Source organism: Bemisia tabaci, chromosome 1 (assembly GCF_918797505.1).
Source record: "Bemisia tabaci chromosome 1, PGI_BMITA_v3".
NCBI lineage: Eukaryota > Metazoa > Arthropoda > Insecta > Hemiptera > Aleyrodidae > Bemisia > Bemisia tabaci.
The window spans coordinates 89,946,145-89,965,012 of NC_092793.1; the positions used below are offsets into that span (position 1 = coordinate 89,946,145).

An 18,868-nucleotide genomic window follows, 5' to 3' on the forward strand; every position below is an offset into this window, starting at 1 on the left:
TTTCACTTTCTTCAAAAATAAATATTTTATCGTAAGAAAATTGTCAATGGCCAAATGCTTATAGAGTATTTTTCTTTAGCACAAAAAACATCGACGTCTAAACTGCAAAAACTCGTATCTTTATTTTGTGTTATCACTCTGCTTCCATTTTATCTTTTAAAGGGAGACCCAACCAACATTACAGCTTGAAAATTTTACAGAATATTTCCCTTATAGAGAAGTTAAATCACCAAAGTTTTAATAAAATGACATTTGGTAGATTTCCATGTGTAATATAAAGTACGGCACAAGTCGTCAACATCGCAAACCGAGAAACGTATTCCTGTAGTCTCACCGTGGATATGTCCTGTTTTGCGAAAACTTACATGTCAAACTTCTGTTCTAGGGTGAAGAAAATCAACAGAAGATTGAGGAAGAAGGGGAAACGAGGAATCAGCATGATGCCGGAGAAGAAGGTCATCCATCAAAGTGGTTTGGCTAAAAAGTACTACTCCAAGCATTATAATATCAACACTAAAAAACACAAAAAATCTTGTAAGACTGAAGAAGAATCAATGCTTGCTGTTGAAGATTAGAAAATGTATTGAAAATTTTTAATTTCACCTGAACCTCTGAATTTATATTAGAAAGTCTCAGCAGGGTCCTACATTGATTTATCTTTTGATTTGACTCTTTAAGAAAATACAAATGTAAGGCCTGCGAAGTGTTCCTTATGCGATGTTATTCATTACAGAGACAGGTATTAAGTAATACATCGAATTGAAGCATATGGACTGTACAGACATCAGAGATAAATGAAGATTTTACTCTGACCTCTGGTGCCAGGTCAAACATTCACAGCTTCGTTACTTAACTCCTTAATCTACCTCTTCGTCGCCTGTACAGCGATGCTGCCGTCTCACCAAAGAGAGCAGTAATTCTCTTTTCGAAATCAAGTTTCTTTCAAAATTCGTTTAATGTAATCTGTATGAACTTACTGATTCAGCTAAATAAAGAATTCCTCTCATATTCATAAAAACTAGACCTATGAGAAAACTATAAGTGCAAAAGAATTGATGTTGTTTCAGACAGAACAGCAGTAAGGAGCATCATTCCGCCAGAGAGCTGTGGAATCTGCTTGCTTTTTTTCCAAAATGCAACCTTGAAAGCGTGCAGAAGATACCACTTACGACTGTTTTGCCTGACATGATAATGAAAAGGGCCCTTTTCATATAGTCGAAAATAAAATCTCATTTTAAATCATCCAATCGATTTTTGAGACTTTCAGAGGATCATAAAAAAAGGATTAGGTAATGAAAAGAATTGTATCTTTGACCATTATGCTGTGAATAATAGTGCGAATAATACGCAGCATAATGGTGAGAGACTCAATTCTTTTCATTACTTTTAATTTTATTTTTACTTTTATATTTGCTGCTTCTCCAAGCATGTTTAAATTTCAGATGATCGGTGGAAATTTTTCAAGAAGTGAGGCTTTTTTCATTAAAATTTTTTTTCTCAAAAATGCTACCAAGCCCTTTCTTCAAAAACTTCATTTTTGCGCTTACTGCTCTCCATGTTAACAGCAGAATGTATGAGCTATTTGTTTAATAATGGGCCTGTTGCAAACTTTTGCTAGAGCAAAACTAAGAGTTGTTTCTTATAGATAATGCCTCAATAATCACGATGAGCGCATCGGCAAACTCTGAAATGCACTCATAACTTCACAATCTGCGTAAGAAATTTGCGGTTTTTTGAGCTTCCCGCTTCAAAAACGATACTACGGCACAGGTGAACATTTTGTAAGAGGAGTCGTTCCATCGTCGGCAATAATCATCATAGCCGACGCCAATCCGCCAAAACACGTTTGATGGGACGAGATAACACCTGAACTGGATTAGACCAGATAACAATCGGTGTGTTAACGTTCATATTTTCCACGCCCGAATTGATTGACCTTGAACTCTCCTTGAATTACGCGCGGAACTGCGTGCAAGCGTCGGCCATGATGAATATCGCCGACGATGGAGCGACTCCTCTAAAAAAATGTTCACCTATGCCGTAGTATCGTTTTTGAAGCGGGAAGCTTAAAAAAACGCAAATTTCTTACGCAGATTGTGAAGTTTTGAGTGCATTTCAGACTTTGCCGATGCGCTCATCGTGATTTTTGAGGCATTATCTACAAGAAACAACTCTTATTTTTGCTCTAGCAAAAGTTTGCAACAGGCCCAAAACCTAGTCCATCAGCTTTGCAGGACAAACTGTTGAACTTTGTTCTCAAGCAGCTAGAAAAAGGTAAATTGAGTTTTTTTTTGGGCTTTTGAAAATCCCATGAGTAATATTGTGCGTTATTGTTGTATGGCTTGAGGAGTTTCTATTTATTTCCACAAGATGCTTACCTGTGAAGTAGGGCTGAAACTATCTAGTCCTGAACTTTTCTTGAAACTGTTCGTGGTTTGTTCTAAACGTTACTGGACTGATACCGTCCTGGCCTTAAAAATGGTCCAATCAAGCCCAACTGGAGCTCATTTGAAAGCTTATCCTCTCACAAGCACAGTGGTTTTTAGTTTTTTGAAAAATATCTATTAGTTTTTGTACAATGCAGCAGCGTGTTTGACCCGCAAAGCGATGTTGTTACTCTTCTTTTCTGATGGACTGATCTAGCTGACACATTCAATCTTCTGAAATTTCTACAGTGGTGGTGCGAGAATCTTCTCTGACAAATGCACGAATTTTTTCCACACTTGCACCATTCACAAAGGTCGCAGGTGGGTCGTCCCGATTTTTCATCAACTTCCACTGCTGTCCTCCCTTTCAGGAAACGCGAATGCCACTCAAAACACTGACTCCGGTCCATCGCATATTGTGCACTTGCTTGATCAGGTGAAAAGCTTCCTCAGCAGATTTTTGCAGATGCACACAAAATTTTACTCAACTTTAGCATTATTGCGGAAATCACATTGACAAAGCAGAAACACACGTAACTGACTCGATCGCCGATGAAAATTGAAGTGAGGTCGGAAACTTGCATTATCAGGGGTTTAGAACACTACCAATCCGCTAAAGTTTAGTAGGTTATCTTGTGCAGATGGGCAACATATAAAATTGATTCTTTTCAGCTTCTTCATTGCATGCACTTGGCTCATCATCCACCTCACACTTAGGTATATGGATCTCGATGATTAGGTCCTCCAACATAAAATCGCCGAGCGGGTCAAACATGTTACTGTAGAATTGACGTTGTACAAAAACCAATAATTATTTCTCGGAAAACTAAAAACCACTGTATACATGAGAGTATAAGCTATTAAATGAGCTCCAGTTGAGCTTGATCGGACCATTTTTAAGGTCAGAGCGGCATCAGTCCTGTAACTCTTTGAGTACAAGACGTAAAGAATGTTTTCTACTTCTTACAAAAACCCTGATTGATCTGAGGTCATTACACAATTAGAGGGCTAATAAAGAAGGGCATTAAGAACACTTAAGTTAAAATACAATAAAAAAATATTTTAAAAATACATGTAAAATATTTTCAATACAAAGGAAAAGAAGTTTCAAAGATCGCAATTAGCAAATAGGAAGTACATACTGGAAAATATGATAAGCTAAAAAGTAAAAGAACAGAAGTGCAAGAGTAGATATTAAGTACAATTTAAATGCTTAGATCACTTTGGATTAAGTACACGAATGAATCATTGCTTAAATTATGCAACAGGAAGTAGAAAAAATATTTTGACCATTCTGCCACCAAAGCATTCCATATAGTAATAAAAGTACACCGGTTACGAGAGTAAATGAGCTCAGACAAAATTGAAAAACTAGAAGAAAAAAGCAAGGAAAATGAGCATTAAATTATGAGTAGGTGTAACAATATACTCTATTAGACATAATATCTTGATGACAACATTTATGACACTTCTGCCAAAAGACTGACCTTATCCTCTAAATTGGAATTTTTGTGGTTGCAACAATACATAGGTAATTACTTGAAAAAAAAAAAAATATTTTTCTAGTTTCTATGCTATCAAATGATTTTTTGTTTATCGAGAGAATGAGTATAGGCAAGAGTCTAACCTCAAAACTTTATCTGCAATTTAGTTGATTGAAGTAATATCCCTCTCTTTCAAGAACTTAACAATAATGAAAGATGAAAGTTACAGAACTTGTTACCAGTTTTTAAGAGACGTCATTAGGATTTGCCTCCACATTATCTCCGTAAGGTCAAAATCAGTTCAACATTACGTTGGCAAGTCCCCAAATTTCGGGAAAAGTTATAAAAAAATGATATTTAAGGTAATTAAATTTGACCGTTTAAATATCATTTTTTTTAACTTTTCCCGAAATTTGGGGACTTGCCAACGTAATGTTGAACTGATTTTGACCTTACGGAGATAATGTGGAGGCAAATCCAGGGGAAATTGGCTTATTTCGCGTGAAAATTGAATGACCTTTGAATTGACGTATTTGGGGGTCCGAGCCCCCCCTTAAAATTAAATCGAAGTGATTTTTGCAATTTTTACTTAAAAGCGGACACAATTTGGTAAATTTTCCCGTTTTATTTTTTCCTTTACGATAATTTGAACCGGAGTTATGATTTTTTGAAAATAGGTCAAAGTTGACCTTTGACCTATCATAACTCGGTCAAAAATTAAGATATTGATCTGCGGTTTGCGCCAAAATTCTTAGTTTTTTATGCTCTTTCGAATGAGGTATCACAAGATAGGGGTTGCCATTTGAAAAAAAAAAGTTGGGGGGCCCCCGTCCCCCCCTGAGGGGGGGACCAAAATTTTGACCCCCCCGAAAGATGGTCCCCTTTGAGATAGGAACATCCCCAAAGTTTCATTTCCCTAGCTTAATTCGTTCAAAAGTTAGAGGGGGGGTCGGGGACTTTTCGCTCACCCTGTATGAACTCCTAAGAAGCCCGCACAGAACAGGGGGCTCAGTGGCTACCGGTAGATTTAGATCAAATTTTAATCGATTGACATAAAGTTCATCATCAGCACAAAGCTAAAATATTGGTTCATTCTAACTAGCAGAAGCAGAGATATTCGCGATTGAACCTGGACTATTTTTTATCATATCACAGCATGACGGAAGACTTATGAATTCCTTCTCTTCTGGTTGTTTGGCGTTTTCGATCAGACCTCACATACAAATAGGTGCTTATGCGCTCGGCCGGCGCAAAGACCGTATCGCCCTCCTTCTCCCCGCATCTGCCGATTCTGTTTCAGCAGCTCTCCAATCATTACAGAGGAGAGGTCCAAGAAATAGAGGACTCCATACTGCACTGCCCGAGCAGATACCTGGAAGAAAGAGAGGGTTTCCCGGCTGAAGTCTGAAGTGCTCAAGCATAAGGAAAGGCGACGAGTAGCGCCCATTTGTCTCCGCCGCACAAATAATGGCCCATCTCGGCTACTACTCGTTGGAATGAGCTAATTTTTTGGCTTTGTGCTTATAAACTCTAATTCAATCTACTAAAGTTTCATTGAAATCTACCGGGAGCCACTGAGACCCCTTTTCTGTGCGGGGGTCTTCTGGAAACCCTGTGTAAATTTATGAGCTTTCTCAATACAATTTTTCATGACAGAAGCCATAGGTTCATAGCAGTTCTACCTTTTCCTCCTCATTAATTTCTTCAGACTTCAAATTTATCCAGTATCTCAGCAATGGAAGACAGCTGATCAGGGTGTCTAGTTATTCCTTCATTTTAGGAAATCCTGATTTGTCCTAATTTTTTATGGCTGAATCTTGATTTCATAATTTTTCTAAATCCTGATTTTTAGCCAAGAAAAATTAGGCGAATGTAACTTCACAAAAATAGCTTGATAAAAAAATCCGATCAGACGGCCGACTTATCTCAAATCCTGATTTTATAACTGATTTTTCTTCAAATCCTGACGCTAGACACCCTGTGAAACCAAAGTCTTAAAAGTTAGGGTAGGAAGAAACAACAGTTGAGAGCACACTGTCTCTCCTTAATCCTGATTAAAATGTAATGAGTTATTAAAATTATGTGGAACTGAAATGTCAGACATAAGCGTAAATGCTTTTGGAAAGGATGAGATTTTCAGAAGTCATGAAAGAAGTTTAATTTCTCGGTATCGTGCTGAAATTCAATACAGTTGCTTATAGAAGGAGTTTTAGAATCATCTTCCTTAGAACATCCTTTGCTTGAGTACTGCAGGTTCTTCAAGTAATATGTTCTTTTCCTCATGTAAGAAATTATTTTTGAGAGAGGAGCTTAAAGCATAGCATGCAATTTTTAGGAACTGGGAATAAAGAAGGGGGGGGGGGGCTTAGTTGTAAAAAGATTGCCAATGGCTTAGAGAAACATGTTGTCATACTACACCAACGACAATTTTCCAATGGAAAATGAAACTCTCAACAAGATATGAGTTGCCCTTCCATTTTCAAAAAATTACTCAGAATAAAGTGATAGATTTTGACTTTGTATTAAAACTGTTTCCATTGCAGATAAGAGCATAAGCCTACAGATGAATAACATTCTTAAGTTTTGCTTTGAGAGCCAATTAGGCACAATAGAAACAATTTTTTGATGCTACCTACTCAAGGTGAGATGCGAGTTCTCAATTCTAAAAATGCAGATTAAATCAAACTGTAGGGTATTTAAATCAAGACACGGAAAAAGGCAGAAATCTACAAATTTATAAATTCTAGAATCCGTCAATAATAATAACTAGCATGCTTTTGGGTTTCGGACTTTCACATCCTCACCTAACAACTTTCAAAATTAATGAGATATTCTGATGAACGAAAAAACGAAAGTTCAAAAGACAGAGGGCCATACAAGAGTTATCGGGAACCATATATATCAGGGCTTAAGATTTTGTTCAGACTAAGAAGTGAGGCGATAGGAGTATGTTTCAGAGAAACAAGAGCAGTTTTGCTATACCTGATTCATTGATATTTAAAACTTCAAGAAAAAATTGAGCTGCATAATTGGTAGCTTGTGTTTTTTTTTCCAGTCGATAAAGCTTAGCAGTTTAAATTTTGATTTATGAAAGTCCTTTTGAGAGGTTCCAACTTTCGAAATTAAATTTTGCAGTAAAAATAAGAGATACTGATGAAAAGAAGGGTAAATTCATGAGTTCTGGTAAGTGTTGGTTAACTTTAAAAGAACTTCAAATTCTCCGGATTCTAAAGTCAATTGCTCTTGTATTGATAACTTGCACAACTAAAAACCATTATTCTTATGTAAGTTTTTCCTTCTTCTTTTCCAATCGATTTTTACAGGCAGTGCTCGTTTTTTCTGACTCTTTGATCAAACTGGAGTCTGACATTAATGTGATGGAGTTCATAATGTTGCAAAAAAGTCTTGGTTTTGACTTGAATAATTGTGGGGATAAAAAGGATTCCTATTTACAAGTAAAAAGATCTACACAGCAGAATAATAACAACATTAAAAACAATACTAAGGATACAGATACATCACATGAGGACAGAGGTACATTTTGCCCTTCGCCCTGAAGTATTTTTGGAAGTTCACTTTGCTCTCCACAGCAATCCCCATTGCAATTTTTTTCTCTTTTTCTTCTAAGAAAAAAAAACTACAATAGACTACGAAAGTAATTTGGATAGCACCTTCAGCCACGACTAAAAGAAGAGAACGAACTGTTAAGTTATTTGAGTCCGGCGAATTTTGAAATTATTACCCCTAAACAATGATGTTCCCTCACACCAAATTTTTCAAGCGTAGTCCTAACAAGTAAAACCACGGATGAGTTCTACAGGTTTCTGGACCTCTGTAACAACCAATGTTAAAATCTATTAGCAGTTGCTTGTGCTGCAACCTTGCATAGGATCCTAGCAACTAACTACTACTATCATGTGTCGAACTTCACAAAAATTCTGCAAGTTCGTAAATATCTGCCATTATTCAGTTGTTTCCCTCCTGAAGAGATTTAACCAAGTCCTTATACGGGGTGATCCAGACCACCTGTCCACTATCTATATCCGGAGAATATATATCCTTTATCCTACATACCACTTAGATTCCATCACTTCAGCCGCCTTACAGGTTGTTTTTCAACAAACGGCTTAACCTAACTCTTGGAGCGGGCGATGAATGGGTTGAGGTTCTGGGGAAAGGATCAACAAACCAAACGTCAAGAATGATCGCCAGATAAAGCACCTGAGTAACTTGGGCCGGTTTTTGGAGGCCGGAAGGGAGTGAGAGCCTAAGTATACCAAACCTCACTCTCCATTTCCGCCGCGTCTTGTCCATGAGGATTACTCGTGAAAATGTCCACATTTGTAAATTTAAATTGTTTTGAGGTGTACCTGCAAAATTCCTATTTTTTGAGTAAAGAAGACCTTGTGAGATGCTATTATGATGACATTTTTTCATTGCTACCACTTTACTCGACAACGTTCAGCAAAATGTCGGCAGTGTTTAACATGGGTTTAGATGGCAGCTTGCAGTGTGAGCCCAAGTGAACCCAACCTAAATCTTTAAAGTGTTAGGCAATGCTTGCACTAGTCAGCCATTCTAGACGTTTGTTCGTTGGAAAGGATCCTCTAAGTTTACAAGAATCTAACGCGAGGTTGCGCTATGATCGGCTGGTCACAGCAGTACCGTGTCCTTTGGAACTCGACCCTGGTACAACACATGGAGGATTCCTTGCTTAATAAGAATTGCTTGCTTATGAGCAACTCCAGGGTTCTTACATCAAAATGTTTGATAAACATGAAAGTGATTTTAATGAGTCATGGGGTATCGTTTCAGTTTGATTATCTTCTTGAATATTATGTATTGAAAGATATTAAACAACTTTTAGATGGTCTAATGACCCTACCTTTTCACTGAACAATTAACACAGACTAGATAGCTGACTCTTGAAAGCCTCATTAATGACTATAATCTTCAGGTCAAAACATTTTTAAGGTGTAATCAGATAGCTCGTCAAGCTGCCATAAGAATGCACCCATCTTAAGAGACGCAGCCAGCGTCTTCAAGCACTGTCTGAACGTGCCTTTATTGAACAGAGGGCTTTTGCTTGGCTACCCAACATTTAAGTAGCATGCAAAGGTTGCACTTAACTCTGGGGTATAATTCCAAAAACACTACTGGGCATACATTTTTGGGGTTCAACATTTGAGTGAATAAAAAAAAAGATAAACAGAAAAAACAGAAACATACATACACACAAACCTGCAGCTACTTTACACTGTACATTATAAAGATACTGGATCGTTGCCCACCCAAAGAAATTTTGAAATTTTAAATGTTCGCACTCAAGCTAATCTATATCATATCAAAATTCACGAAACACTGACAACAACGTAATTATCCAAGAACAGGAGGCTTGTCAAGAGGTCACTTAATACTGAAAACGCTAGTTCAAACTTAAGTTTCTGTACTAGTAAGCAGGCCTGCCGCATCCCACCTTGGGCCCTAGTACCACTAAGATCCAGGTCCCATGACTGCCACATGCCACAAATGAGACTAAAAACCTCCTTTTGGCACAAAATTGACTTAAACAGTTGGCTGATTATTGACATTGATAGATAAAGCCACAGACATAGGAGCGAAAAAGAGCGATCCTACTAAAGCGGGTGGTTGGAATGGACCCAATGGCAACCCAGGAGAGATCTGATAGTTAACCTTCATTTCCTCCTTATACATATATAGCGAGAATACAATAAAAACAGTGGGAAACAAAGCTAAAGATGTATGAAATCATTCGCAGGACGTTTCGGCTTGTGACTCAAGCCATTATCAACTGCCAAAATAAATACAAAATTAGAAATAAAGGCTAAAAGCATAACGACATTAAAAACCGTGTGATTAGCCCCAACGAAAAACAGGACTGATCAAGATCAGATCAGTCCTATTTTCTGTTGGGGCTGATCACACGGTTTTTCATGTAGTTGTGCTTTTAGCCATATTTTTTAATTTTGTATTTATTTCAGAAGTTGATAATAGCTTGGGTCGCCAGACGAAACATCCTGCAAATGTTTTCATAAATTTTGGTCTTGTTACCCATTGTTTTAATTGCGTTTTGCTATTGTATTTCGGGCAACCATAACTTTTCTTTCTCGTGTGTTTATATATCTACTATACAGGGTGTCCGGAAGTTAACGTATTTAACTTTCAGGATCGCTATTTCGGCTCAAAATAAGACTTTTTTTTCCTATACACATATGCCCGAAAACGCTTCATACGTGAGCTATGCGCTTACAAAGTTGCCATTATTTTTCGTTCAAATTAACATAGCTCCTCTTCATTTTTTCATAGGTGGCTGAAACTTTGCATTGGGGGGTATTTTTTAGCGCTCTATTCATTTTTTGTGTTTTCAAGGACGTACGTCTTCGGAAAATGATGTCACAAGCTTTCCCGAATTTGAAAATTGCGATAACTTTTTTGGTAGATGATATTTCGAAAAACGGATTACGGCACGTAAAAGAGCGTAAAAAATCAAGGGGTCCAAGGACTGCACAAAGTTTTCCAGAAACGCGTTATTTCGACGCAACAGAACTTTGAAAAATTTTAAGATTTTCGAATCTCCTTGCTGTGTAGGCAATTTTTACTGCAAGGATTGAAAAATTGCCTACAGAGCAAGGGGCTTCGAAAACCTCGAAGCTATTGAGACGGCTCTTGACCTTTCCCTCACACTTTTTCCAGGCTTGGGACTGGCCCGAGCATCATCTTACTAAAATCGCGGTTAGGCGGCGATATTTTTGGTATCAAATATCCACCGAAAAATCATACTTGGAGGCTTATCGAAAACATGGTTTCAAATGGCGCTTCGAAAATCTTAAAATTTTTCAAAGTTCTTTTGCGTCGAAATAACGCGTTTCTGGAAAATTTTGTGCAGTACTTGGACCCCTTGATTTTTTACGCTCTTTCACGTGCCGTAATCTGTTTTTCGAAATATCATCTACCAAAAAAGTTATCGCAATTTTCAAATTCGGGAAAGCTTGTGACGTCATTTTTCGAAGACGTACGTCCTTGAAAACACAAAAAATGAATAGAGCGCTAAAAAATACCTCCCTCTGCAAAGTTTCAGCCACCTATGAAAAAATGACGAGGAGCTATATTAATTTGAACGAAAAATAATGGAAACTTTGTAAGCGCATAGCTCACGTAAGAAGCGTTTTCGGGCATATGTGTATAGGAAAAAAAAAAGTCTTATTTTGAGCCGAAAAAGCGATCCTGAAAGTTAAGTACGTTAACTTCCGGACACCCTGTGTAAACCTCGAGGACTCTCTAAAAAGATTAAACTGTGAGAGGGGAGGCGAGTGCCGATGCACTGCGGCCGCGCAGCCCCCTCCCAGTTGGTATCCATAGTGACTGGGCGGAGCCTCGCAGACTCACACTCGCGCAGTGAACATTCGAGAGGAGACCGAGTCACCTTATTTATTAGTCAATTTTAGCCTGTCCTGTCAGACGCTTCACTCGCTCTCTCGCTTAGCGTTCTCGATTTCGTAGTTTTTAAGAGGGGTGAGGGATGCCTTACGGTGCCTTACGAGGGGGGAGGGGGTCTAAAAATGGGAAAAAAAGCCTTACATAATTTAAGAATGGCCCCTTATGACGAACTACTATCATAGAAGCCTACATATTTAGAATAGAATACTTTTTTTTCGTCAAGGCATGTTTTCTCTTCTTTAGTCAGCAAACAAATGTTTTTCATTCATCAAAGGCAGATGAAAACAACATTAAAAAAATAAATCAATTGAAAAAAAAAATTATTTAAAAAAACTAATGAAGTGACTAATCGATTCAATGACACCATTTCATGGAGGCTCGCGGAGCTGGCCTAAAAGTTTCCCACAAAGCAGGTGACCGGGGTGTAGCGAGAACCCCCTGCCTAGCTGTGAGGCCCAATCAGCTAATATATAAATAACAATCAATATATATATATACATAAAAGTTACAATCAATGTTAGTGTTGTTGAATTATTGAAAACTTTACAAAACGTGATTGTAGTAAATTGTGATATGCATTGAAACTCTGATGATGACCACCCGGTCGAAAAGCTTCAATGAACAAACAATAATTATACAACGCCTTGGTTCTTGAAATGACTCACACTATGAGTTTATGGACAATAATACAGGGGCTTTATGAATTGAATGAAATAAGTACGCTTGTTATGCCACTTTGTAAGATTCCATCAATAATGTTACTAGTCAGATATCCAAGTCGAGTCAGGCACTAATCTACTGATTAGTTTTTAGCTGTTCCTACACACGGCATTGGTTAATTGCCATGAATCTCAACTGATGCTAAAGAGAATAAAAACTGCTCATAATATTGAAAACTAATCAGAATTTTCCGACAAAGCTCAATTTCTTGTTGAGGTGGAACCTTAAATTTTTTAGACTTCGTAAAAAGAGTATTGTTTTTCCATTCCTTAGAGGGTATTATTAAAGTAGAATACATGAAAATACAAGTGTAATTAGGAACGTAATGATGATTGATTCAAATAAAGAAAAAATACTGATATGAATTCACAGGTACCTTCGGAATTCATTGAAATGATAAAAATATGTTGATTTAAATGAGAAAAGCCTCATCCTTCATCAGAAGAAGGGCATCAATACTTACAATGACAAAACTGTTAATATAAAATAAAGGTGGAATGCCTGCATGAGAATAGCAAGAAAAAGAAAAAAAACCTTCAACGAAAAAAGAAAACCTATTTTCTTCATGATAAAGAGGCTCTATAAAATAGGAGGTGAGTTTACTCATCGCTCTTTTAAGATAAGAACTTTTTTTCAGACGTTGGGACCAGAATTTAAGTACTACATTTCATCTACTGCCTTTAACTTCTACAACAGAAAATAATTACTGACTTCTGATGTCCAATCAAACCTTTTCTCGACTGAAATCTTCAAATCTTAGTATGTAAGGAGTTTTAAAGGTTGTTAAAATATTTTGAACCAATTGATGCTATAACTTCAGCTACTAACAGGTGAACAGAAGTTTCCCCAAGTCTTGATTGGTCTGATAACTTCTTCATAGCAATTACATACATCATAGATATAAATGCTGAAAAACATTGATTCTCAAGAATTCCATTACATACCAGGCTGAGAATCATCTATGACTGAAGTGCGATGAATGTACACAAAGGCAACTTCAACTTATCATTAAACGATGCTCAACTTTTTTGATCATCTTTTACGTTGAGATTACGAGGAGAGATGGTTCATCAGACCTGAAAAATAATGAAAGGGGCTATGAAATGAATTTCTATAGTAAATTGCAAGTTGCTGCAAGAGACGCCGGGAAAATGGGTTCCTTCCGGTGTATTTTTGGGGGGGGGGGGGGGGAGGACAATATTTTTTGCTTCAACTATTTTTTCTCCAAGGGGCGAGGGAAATTATGAGGTCACATTAATGTCTCCACGTTGCCAGACTATATATATAGGAGACACCGACTTTCTTTGAAGTGGTAGTGCACAAAGCTATCATCGCACGCTCTACAACAAGTCTGTTGCTAAGCACAGCGGTTTGCTGCTCACTGCTGTTACCCGGCAACAGGGACGAGTTTGATAGGACCCTGGATTCCCGTATGAGCCAATGTTAAAATCCATGAGCAATTGCTGGTGCTGCAACCTTGCGTAAGATCTTGGCAACTAACTGCTATTATCAGATGTCTCACTTCACAAAAAATTCGTAAGATTACAAATATCAGCCTTTAATCGTTTTTTATTCCTGATGATGTTGAGCAGACCCCTCCTTTGTAAACAGCGGTCAGAAATTGTATGAAGGGTACTTGTTTCCCATTAATTCAGCCGCTTTAAGAGTTATTTTTCATTTATCAGCTTAACCTTACTTCAGGAGCAGGCAATGGATGGGTTGTAGTTCGGGGGGGGGGGGGGGGAGGGGATCCTCTAAGTTTACGAGGACCTGTCGCGAGGTTGCACTGAAATCGGCTGGTCACACCAGTACAGTATCCTATAGAACTCATCACTGCCAAAAACCTATCACACCTAAACAAACAACTCTTCAGATTTTTTCAGCCTAAACAAGTAACAAGAAAGAAACAAGCATCCGCTTAGGACCTCAAAAATCCTAGTTTTCGGCATCAGATTACTGGAAAAATTTTTGGGATAAGAAAAATAAATACAATAAAATCATACATATTTAGTTGATTAAATACAAAAAAAGCGTAAAAGGTAGTGTTTCATAGTGCCGCTGGAGACCCCTGAAACACTTGTTTCATTCTTGTAGCTGACAGGAACAACACTTTAGGATACAGGGTGACTATGATGGGCAGATTGTTGCGGTTAGCAGCACATCTATTGTACCGCTTTTTGTACCACCCATTTCAAGAAAGTTGCAGTCTCCTATTTGTAAAGTCTGGCACCATGGAGACAGTAGTGTGAATTTATTATTTCTCTCACCGTTCTAAAAAATAATTGAGGCGAAAAGTATTGTCTCAAAAGAAAAATATTTTCTCAGAGGTACAAGTAATGTCGCTTTTTTTCCGAGACAGTACACCATAATTGGAAGCATTGCAATAGTGTGGCAATAAAGGTTGTTTCAAAAGTAAGCGCCTTTTTATCAAAGCTTCAAAGTTACTGCATAAAATCAGCATTTGTAAATTGTTTTAAAATGGTTCCTAGCAGTCAAACCGCCTTAGACGCAGGAGCAATGGTTGCAGATGCATTCCATTGATCTCATTCTGGAGAGACATGTGCTTCCATCACAATAAATTTAATTTCCACAAAAAGTTAATGCACTTCTCTACGTCCGAAACGCCTTCACAGAGAAACTGAAAAAAGTCTTTAACTTGGGACACTTGTTTACGAATCTTCCATTAGAGCACCTGCTATTTCCAGGTATTTTTTTTTCCATGAGATCAATACTTATTTTTGAAACTAAAGGATTTTTACTTGGATTTTTATGAAATTTCATGCTATGAAAACATTCTCATTCTCTTCATGAGAGAACATGGCAAACTATGCATTAACCGCAATGTGTCCCTATACAGCTTGATGTGTACCTGAAAAATCCCTCTCGATGCTCAAATACTTCTGATGGATTTGATACCATTTATTACTTTCTTTCTCCTTATATTCAATCTTGGTCCCATGAAATTGCTACACTTGCTTGATCACCTGATTTCATTTCATGCAAGCACTTGATTTTCCTGCTACATATGTGTTTTTTCAATGAGACTGATTTTCTCCCTTGTATCCAGATCATTAGGTCTTTCTTTAAAATGCATGAAGTCTTTCAGAAATACCTGTTTGAAAGGGCTGGGCGCAGGAAAAATTCAACTCTTACCAATGCATTTAGCAGATTTTCCTATTAATGTACACACTCTCTTTGCATTTAATATGATATCATCATTCCATGCGATCAATATTTAAACTCTCTGTGGGGTCATCAAAGTAAAATTATAAGAGTAATCGTTGAATCCTTTAAGACCTACACAGTTTAGGGGTTTTATTATGAGGATGGATTTTAAGTAAGGTTATCGATTTAATATCTCTATCACTATTGATATTAGAAAAAAAAAACCAGACCAGCTTGAGAACGAACATATCCTCAGCTTTCTAACAAGCTATAAATTTTAAAATTTTGGTACACGTTGTGTAAAGTAATGACAGATTTTCCATACTCACCTCATGTCCAATGTGCCCACTTTTACCATGCTGTAGGGTTTAAGAGAAAACGTGAGTGTAAGTCCGTGAAGAAGGAAAAGCAATTTATTCTTTTAGCGCAAAAATTGTGAAACCAATTAAAGACTTTTTACCTTGCTCCTCGCCGTAGTCACCTGCCCATCCTTGCATTTTTGAAAACGGTGCAGCAACCTGTTCAACCCGGTCTTTAAAATCTCCTTCCTAGCTTTCCCGCACTCTGTTGTTGACACAAATAGTAACTTCTGGTGTCCGTGTGATTTTCATCTTTTTCTGGAGTTAAAATAGTATCTTGGTGGCAAGCGGTTTAGCAGTAACGCAGAAGTTAAGGAAAAATTGAATTTCCTTCTTCAGGGACTTGCTTTTGTGTTTTCCCTTAGTCACTACAGCATGATAAAAGTGGACAAATTTGGACATTTGGCAGATGGGTATGGAAAATCTGTCATTACTTCCCACGACTTGTACCAAATTTTAAAACCAATAGCTTGCTAGAAAGCTGAGGATATGGTCATTCTAAAGCCAGTCTGGTTTTCTTTCTAACATCAATAGTTTTAGAGATACTAAATTGGTAAAATTACTGAAAAATCCACCCACGTGGTTACCATAGCTTAATGTGACTTACATATTCTTGTAAAGAACTACCTCCCCTCAGGAAAAAGAGAATCATACGATGGCGGTAAGTCTTTGTCATCAGCAATTGGTGGAGCAGTTGCAGCTTGTTGAGCTCTAACGTCTCCCATTTCAACAGGACTAGAGACTATGATGGGTTGAGGGGGTGGTTCAAAGCAAAATGCTCCACAGTGTCGACACAACCATAGACAGGAAATGAACACAAGGAAAACGGAAAAGACACTTGCAATAGCATTCATGGAGAGCCGTACTCCTATTCCTGTGGCAAATTTGGTTATTCCTGAAAATGAATGCTGCCGTGAGTAAAAAGAAGCAAATAAAAAACAGGTGGAGAGTTACAAAGCAAAAGCGTGGGTTCAAAGCACTTCTTAGGGAAGAGACAGAGGTGTCGACATTACGTCATGGCCATCAGTGCTCATGATCATTTGAAGGACGAAAAACTCATTTGAGCGAAATTTTCCTCGTTAAGAGTAACACTGTTTGGAGTGATACTCATTACGATCAATCAGGGAGAGGACTGCAAATGTGTTTCGAGCCTTGTGGGAATTTGGAAGTGTGGACCCATCATCAGTACAGCCCAGTCTCCTATCTAGTACAGTCAACGAAGGAAAAATAAAGGCTTTTAGTGGAACAAACTGGAAAAATTGAATTTTTGACCATCAACTACAGGGTGTTTCAGACCACCCGTACCAGGCCTTTTTCTCGGTTGGTTTAGGTCGTACGAAGTCGGAGACCGCGGGGTTGAATAGGGAATTGACCCCAAGGAATCCGAATTTTGTGGTCCCGACCCCCCCCCCCTTGGGGGGTAAAGGGGGGGTCACGATGCTTAAAGTCACGGTTCCCGACCGAATTGCGGTTCGATCGCATTAGAATTGAAAAGCATGGAAAATTTCACTTGGAATTGACCCCTAAAAATCCAAAATCGGACCATCCAAGGCCCAAAAATGATCCCCTAAAGAGGGGGACAGTACCCCCCTCCATAATTTCTCTTTGGTCTCAAAATTGACGTAAATTCTCCAGAAAAAGACGGTTTCCCAGGTAATCGACCTCGAGAAATCCAAATCTCGTGGTCCTGAAGCTCCTCCAGCCCCCCTTGGGAGGTAAACGGGGGGGGGCCCAATTTTAAAAATCGGGGCTCCTTTCCGAATCGCAAATTGATTGCATCCAAATTGAGGAGCAGAACACATTTACAAAGAGTTTTAATTGACCCCCCTGAACGGCAGAAAGTAACCCCTGAGGAATGGGGCCTCGCCCCCCCCCCAAAAAATTTCTCGGGATTCCTCTTTGGTCGCAAAATTGACTTCGATTCTCCAGAAAAAGACGGTCTCCCATGTAATCGACCCCAAGAAGCTCAGGGAACATGAAATTTAGAGTGCTCGGGGTCGATTACATGGGAAACTGTCTTTTTCTGGAGAATCGAAGTCAATTTTGCGACCAAAGAGGAATCCTGAGAAATTTTTGGCGGGGGCGAGGCCCCCTTCCTCAGGGGTTACTTTCTGCCGTTCAGGGGGGTCAATTAGAACTCTTAGGAGTCACTTAAGATGTAAATGTGCTCTGCTCCTCAATTTGGATGCAATCAATTTGCGATTCGGAAAGGAGCCCCGATTTTTAAAATTGGGCCCCCCCGTTTACCTCCCAAGGGGGGCTGGAGGAGCTTCGGGACCACGAGATTTGGATTTCTCGAGGTCGATTACCTGAGAAACCGTCTTTTTCTGGAGAATTTACGTCAATTTTGAGACCAAAGAGAAATTATGGAGGGGGGTACTGTCCCCCTCTTTAGGGGATCATTTTTGGGCCTTGGATGGTCCGATTTTGGATTTTTAGGGGTCAATTCCACGTGAAATTTTCCGTGCTTTTCAATTCTAATGCGATCGAACCGCAATTCGGTCGGGAACCTTGACTTTAAGCATCGTGACTCCCCCTTTACCCCCCAAGGGGGGGTGGGGGGGTTCCGGGACCACAAAATTCGGATTCCTTGGGGTCAATTCCCTATTCAACCCCGCGGTCTCCGACTTCGTACGACCTAAACCAACCGAGAAAAAGGCCTGGTACGGGTGGTCTGCAACACCCTGTATATACTTCAAAAAGAGTGTTTTCCAAAAATTCCTCACTTTTAGCCGCTCTGCTTACCCCCCCCCCCCCCCAGCCTCGCTAAAGTGCAAAAATTACCCCTTTTTTTAAACCTCTATCTCATCACCTAATCGAGATAACCAATTGCGGTTAGTCTTTAAACACTCCTCATATGTTGCGGATTCTTAATATTTTTCAATTTTGAATCTTAGGACGACTTAAAATTGGGTAAATATACATTCGCCTCCGATTTGATTGATATACAACATTTCCTTCTCTGAAATCAAAATAGTTGTAACTTTTATTTTGGTGTTCCTGCAATGTTCCATGGAAGACATAGTGAGTGCTGGTATGTAAAGATTATCTACTTGGAGGTGGGTTCTCCTTTGGTTCCAAAATTCAACCTAGAGCGGCCTTTTCCCAATTGTACTGGTGGGTAGTGATTATCTGCTTGGAGATGAGTTCTCCTTTGGTTCCACAATTTGCAACATTACAATCTCAACCTAGAGCGGCCTTTCCCCAAGTGTGAGAGCCTATTTTAGACAAAAGCTGCCGCTCCATTTTTATCGAG

The 18,868-nt window shown here is 38.6% G+C and overlaps 2 protein-coding genes across 5 annotated transcripts in view; one reads left to right on the forward strand and one right to left on the reverse strand.

Moving 5' to 3' along the window:
• ais (DExD-box helicase 52) overlaps nucleotides 1-1,247 on the forward strand; it is a 50,142-nt gene extending 48,895 nt beyond the window's left edge. The window contains exon 11 of the mRNA XM_019048415.2: nucleotides 386-1,247. Coding sequence (XP_018903960.1) covers nucleotides 386-575 — 190 coding nt within the window. The 3' untranslated portion in view covers nucleotides 576-1,247. The remainder of the gene's footprint in view (nucleotides 1-385) is intronic.
• Nucleotides 1,248-3,465: 2,218 nt separating this feature from the next.
• Nucleotides 3,466-18,868, reverse strand: part of LOC109034966 (uncharacterized) — a 157,206-nt gene continuing 141,803 nt past the window's right edge. For 2 of the 4 annotated variants that reach the window (XM_072306485.1, XM_019048405.2), the window contains 2 exons: nucleotides 16,220-16,507; nucleotides 6,626-13,164 (listed from right to left, as the gene is read on the reverse strand). In XM_072306485.1, the coding sequence (XP_072162586.1) occupies nucleotides 16,236-16,507 (272 nt within the window). In that variant the 3' untranslated portion in view covers nucleotides 6,626-13,164; nucleotides 16,220-16,235. Of the gene's footprint in view, nucleotides 3,798-6,625; nucleotides 13,165-16,219; nucleotides 16,508-18,868 lie in introns of those variants that run through there. The other 2 variants (XR_011900875.1, XM_072306486.1) reach the window with 2 other exon arrangements.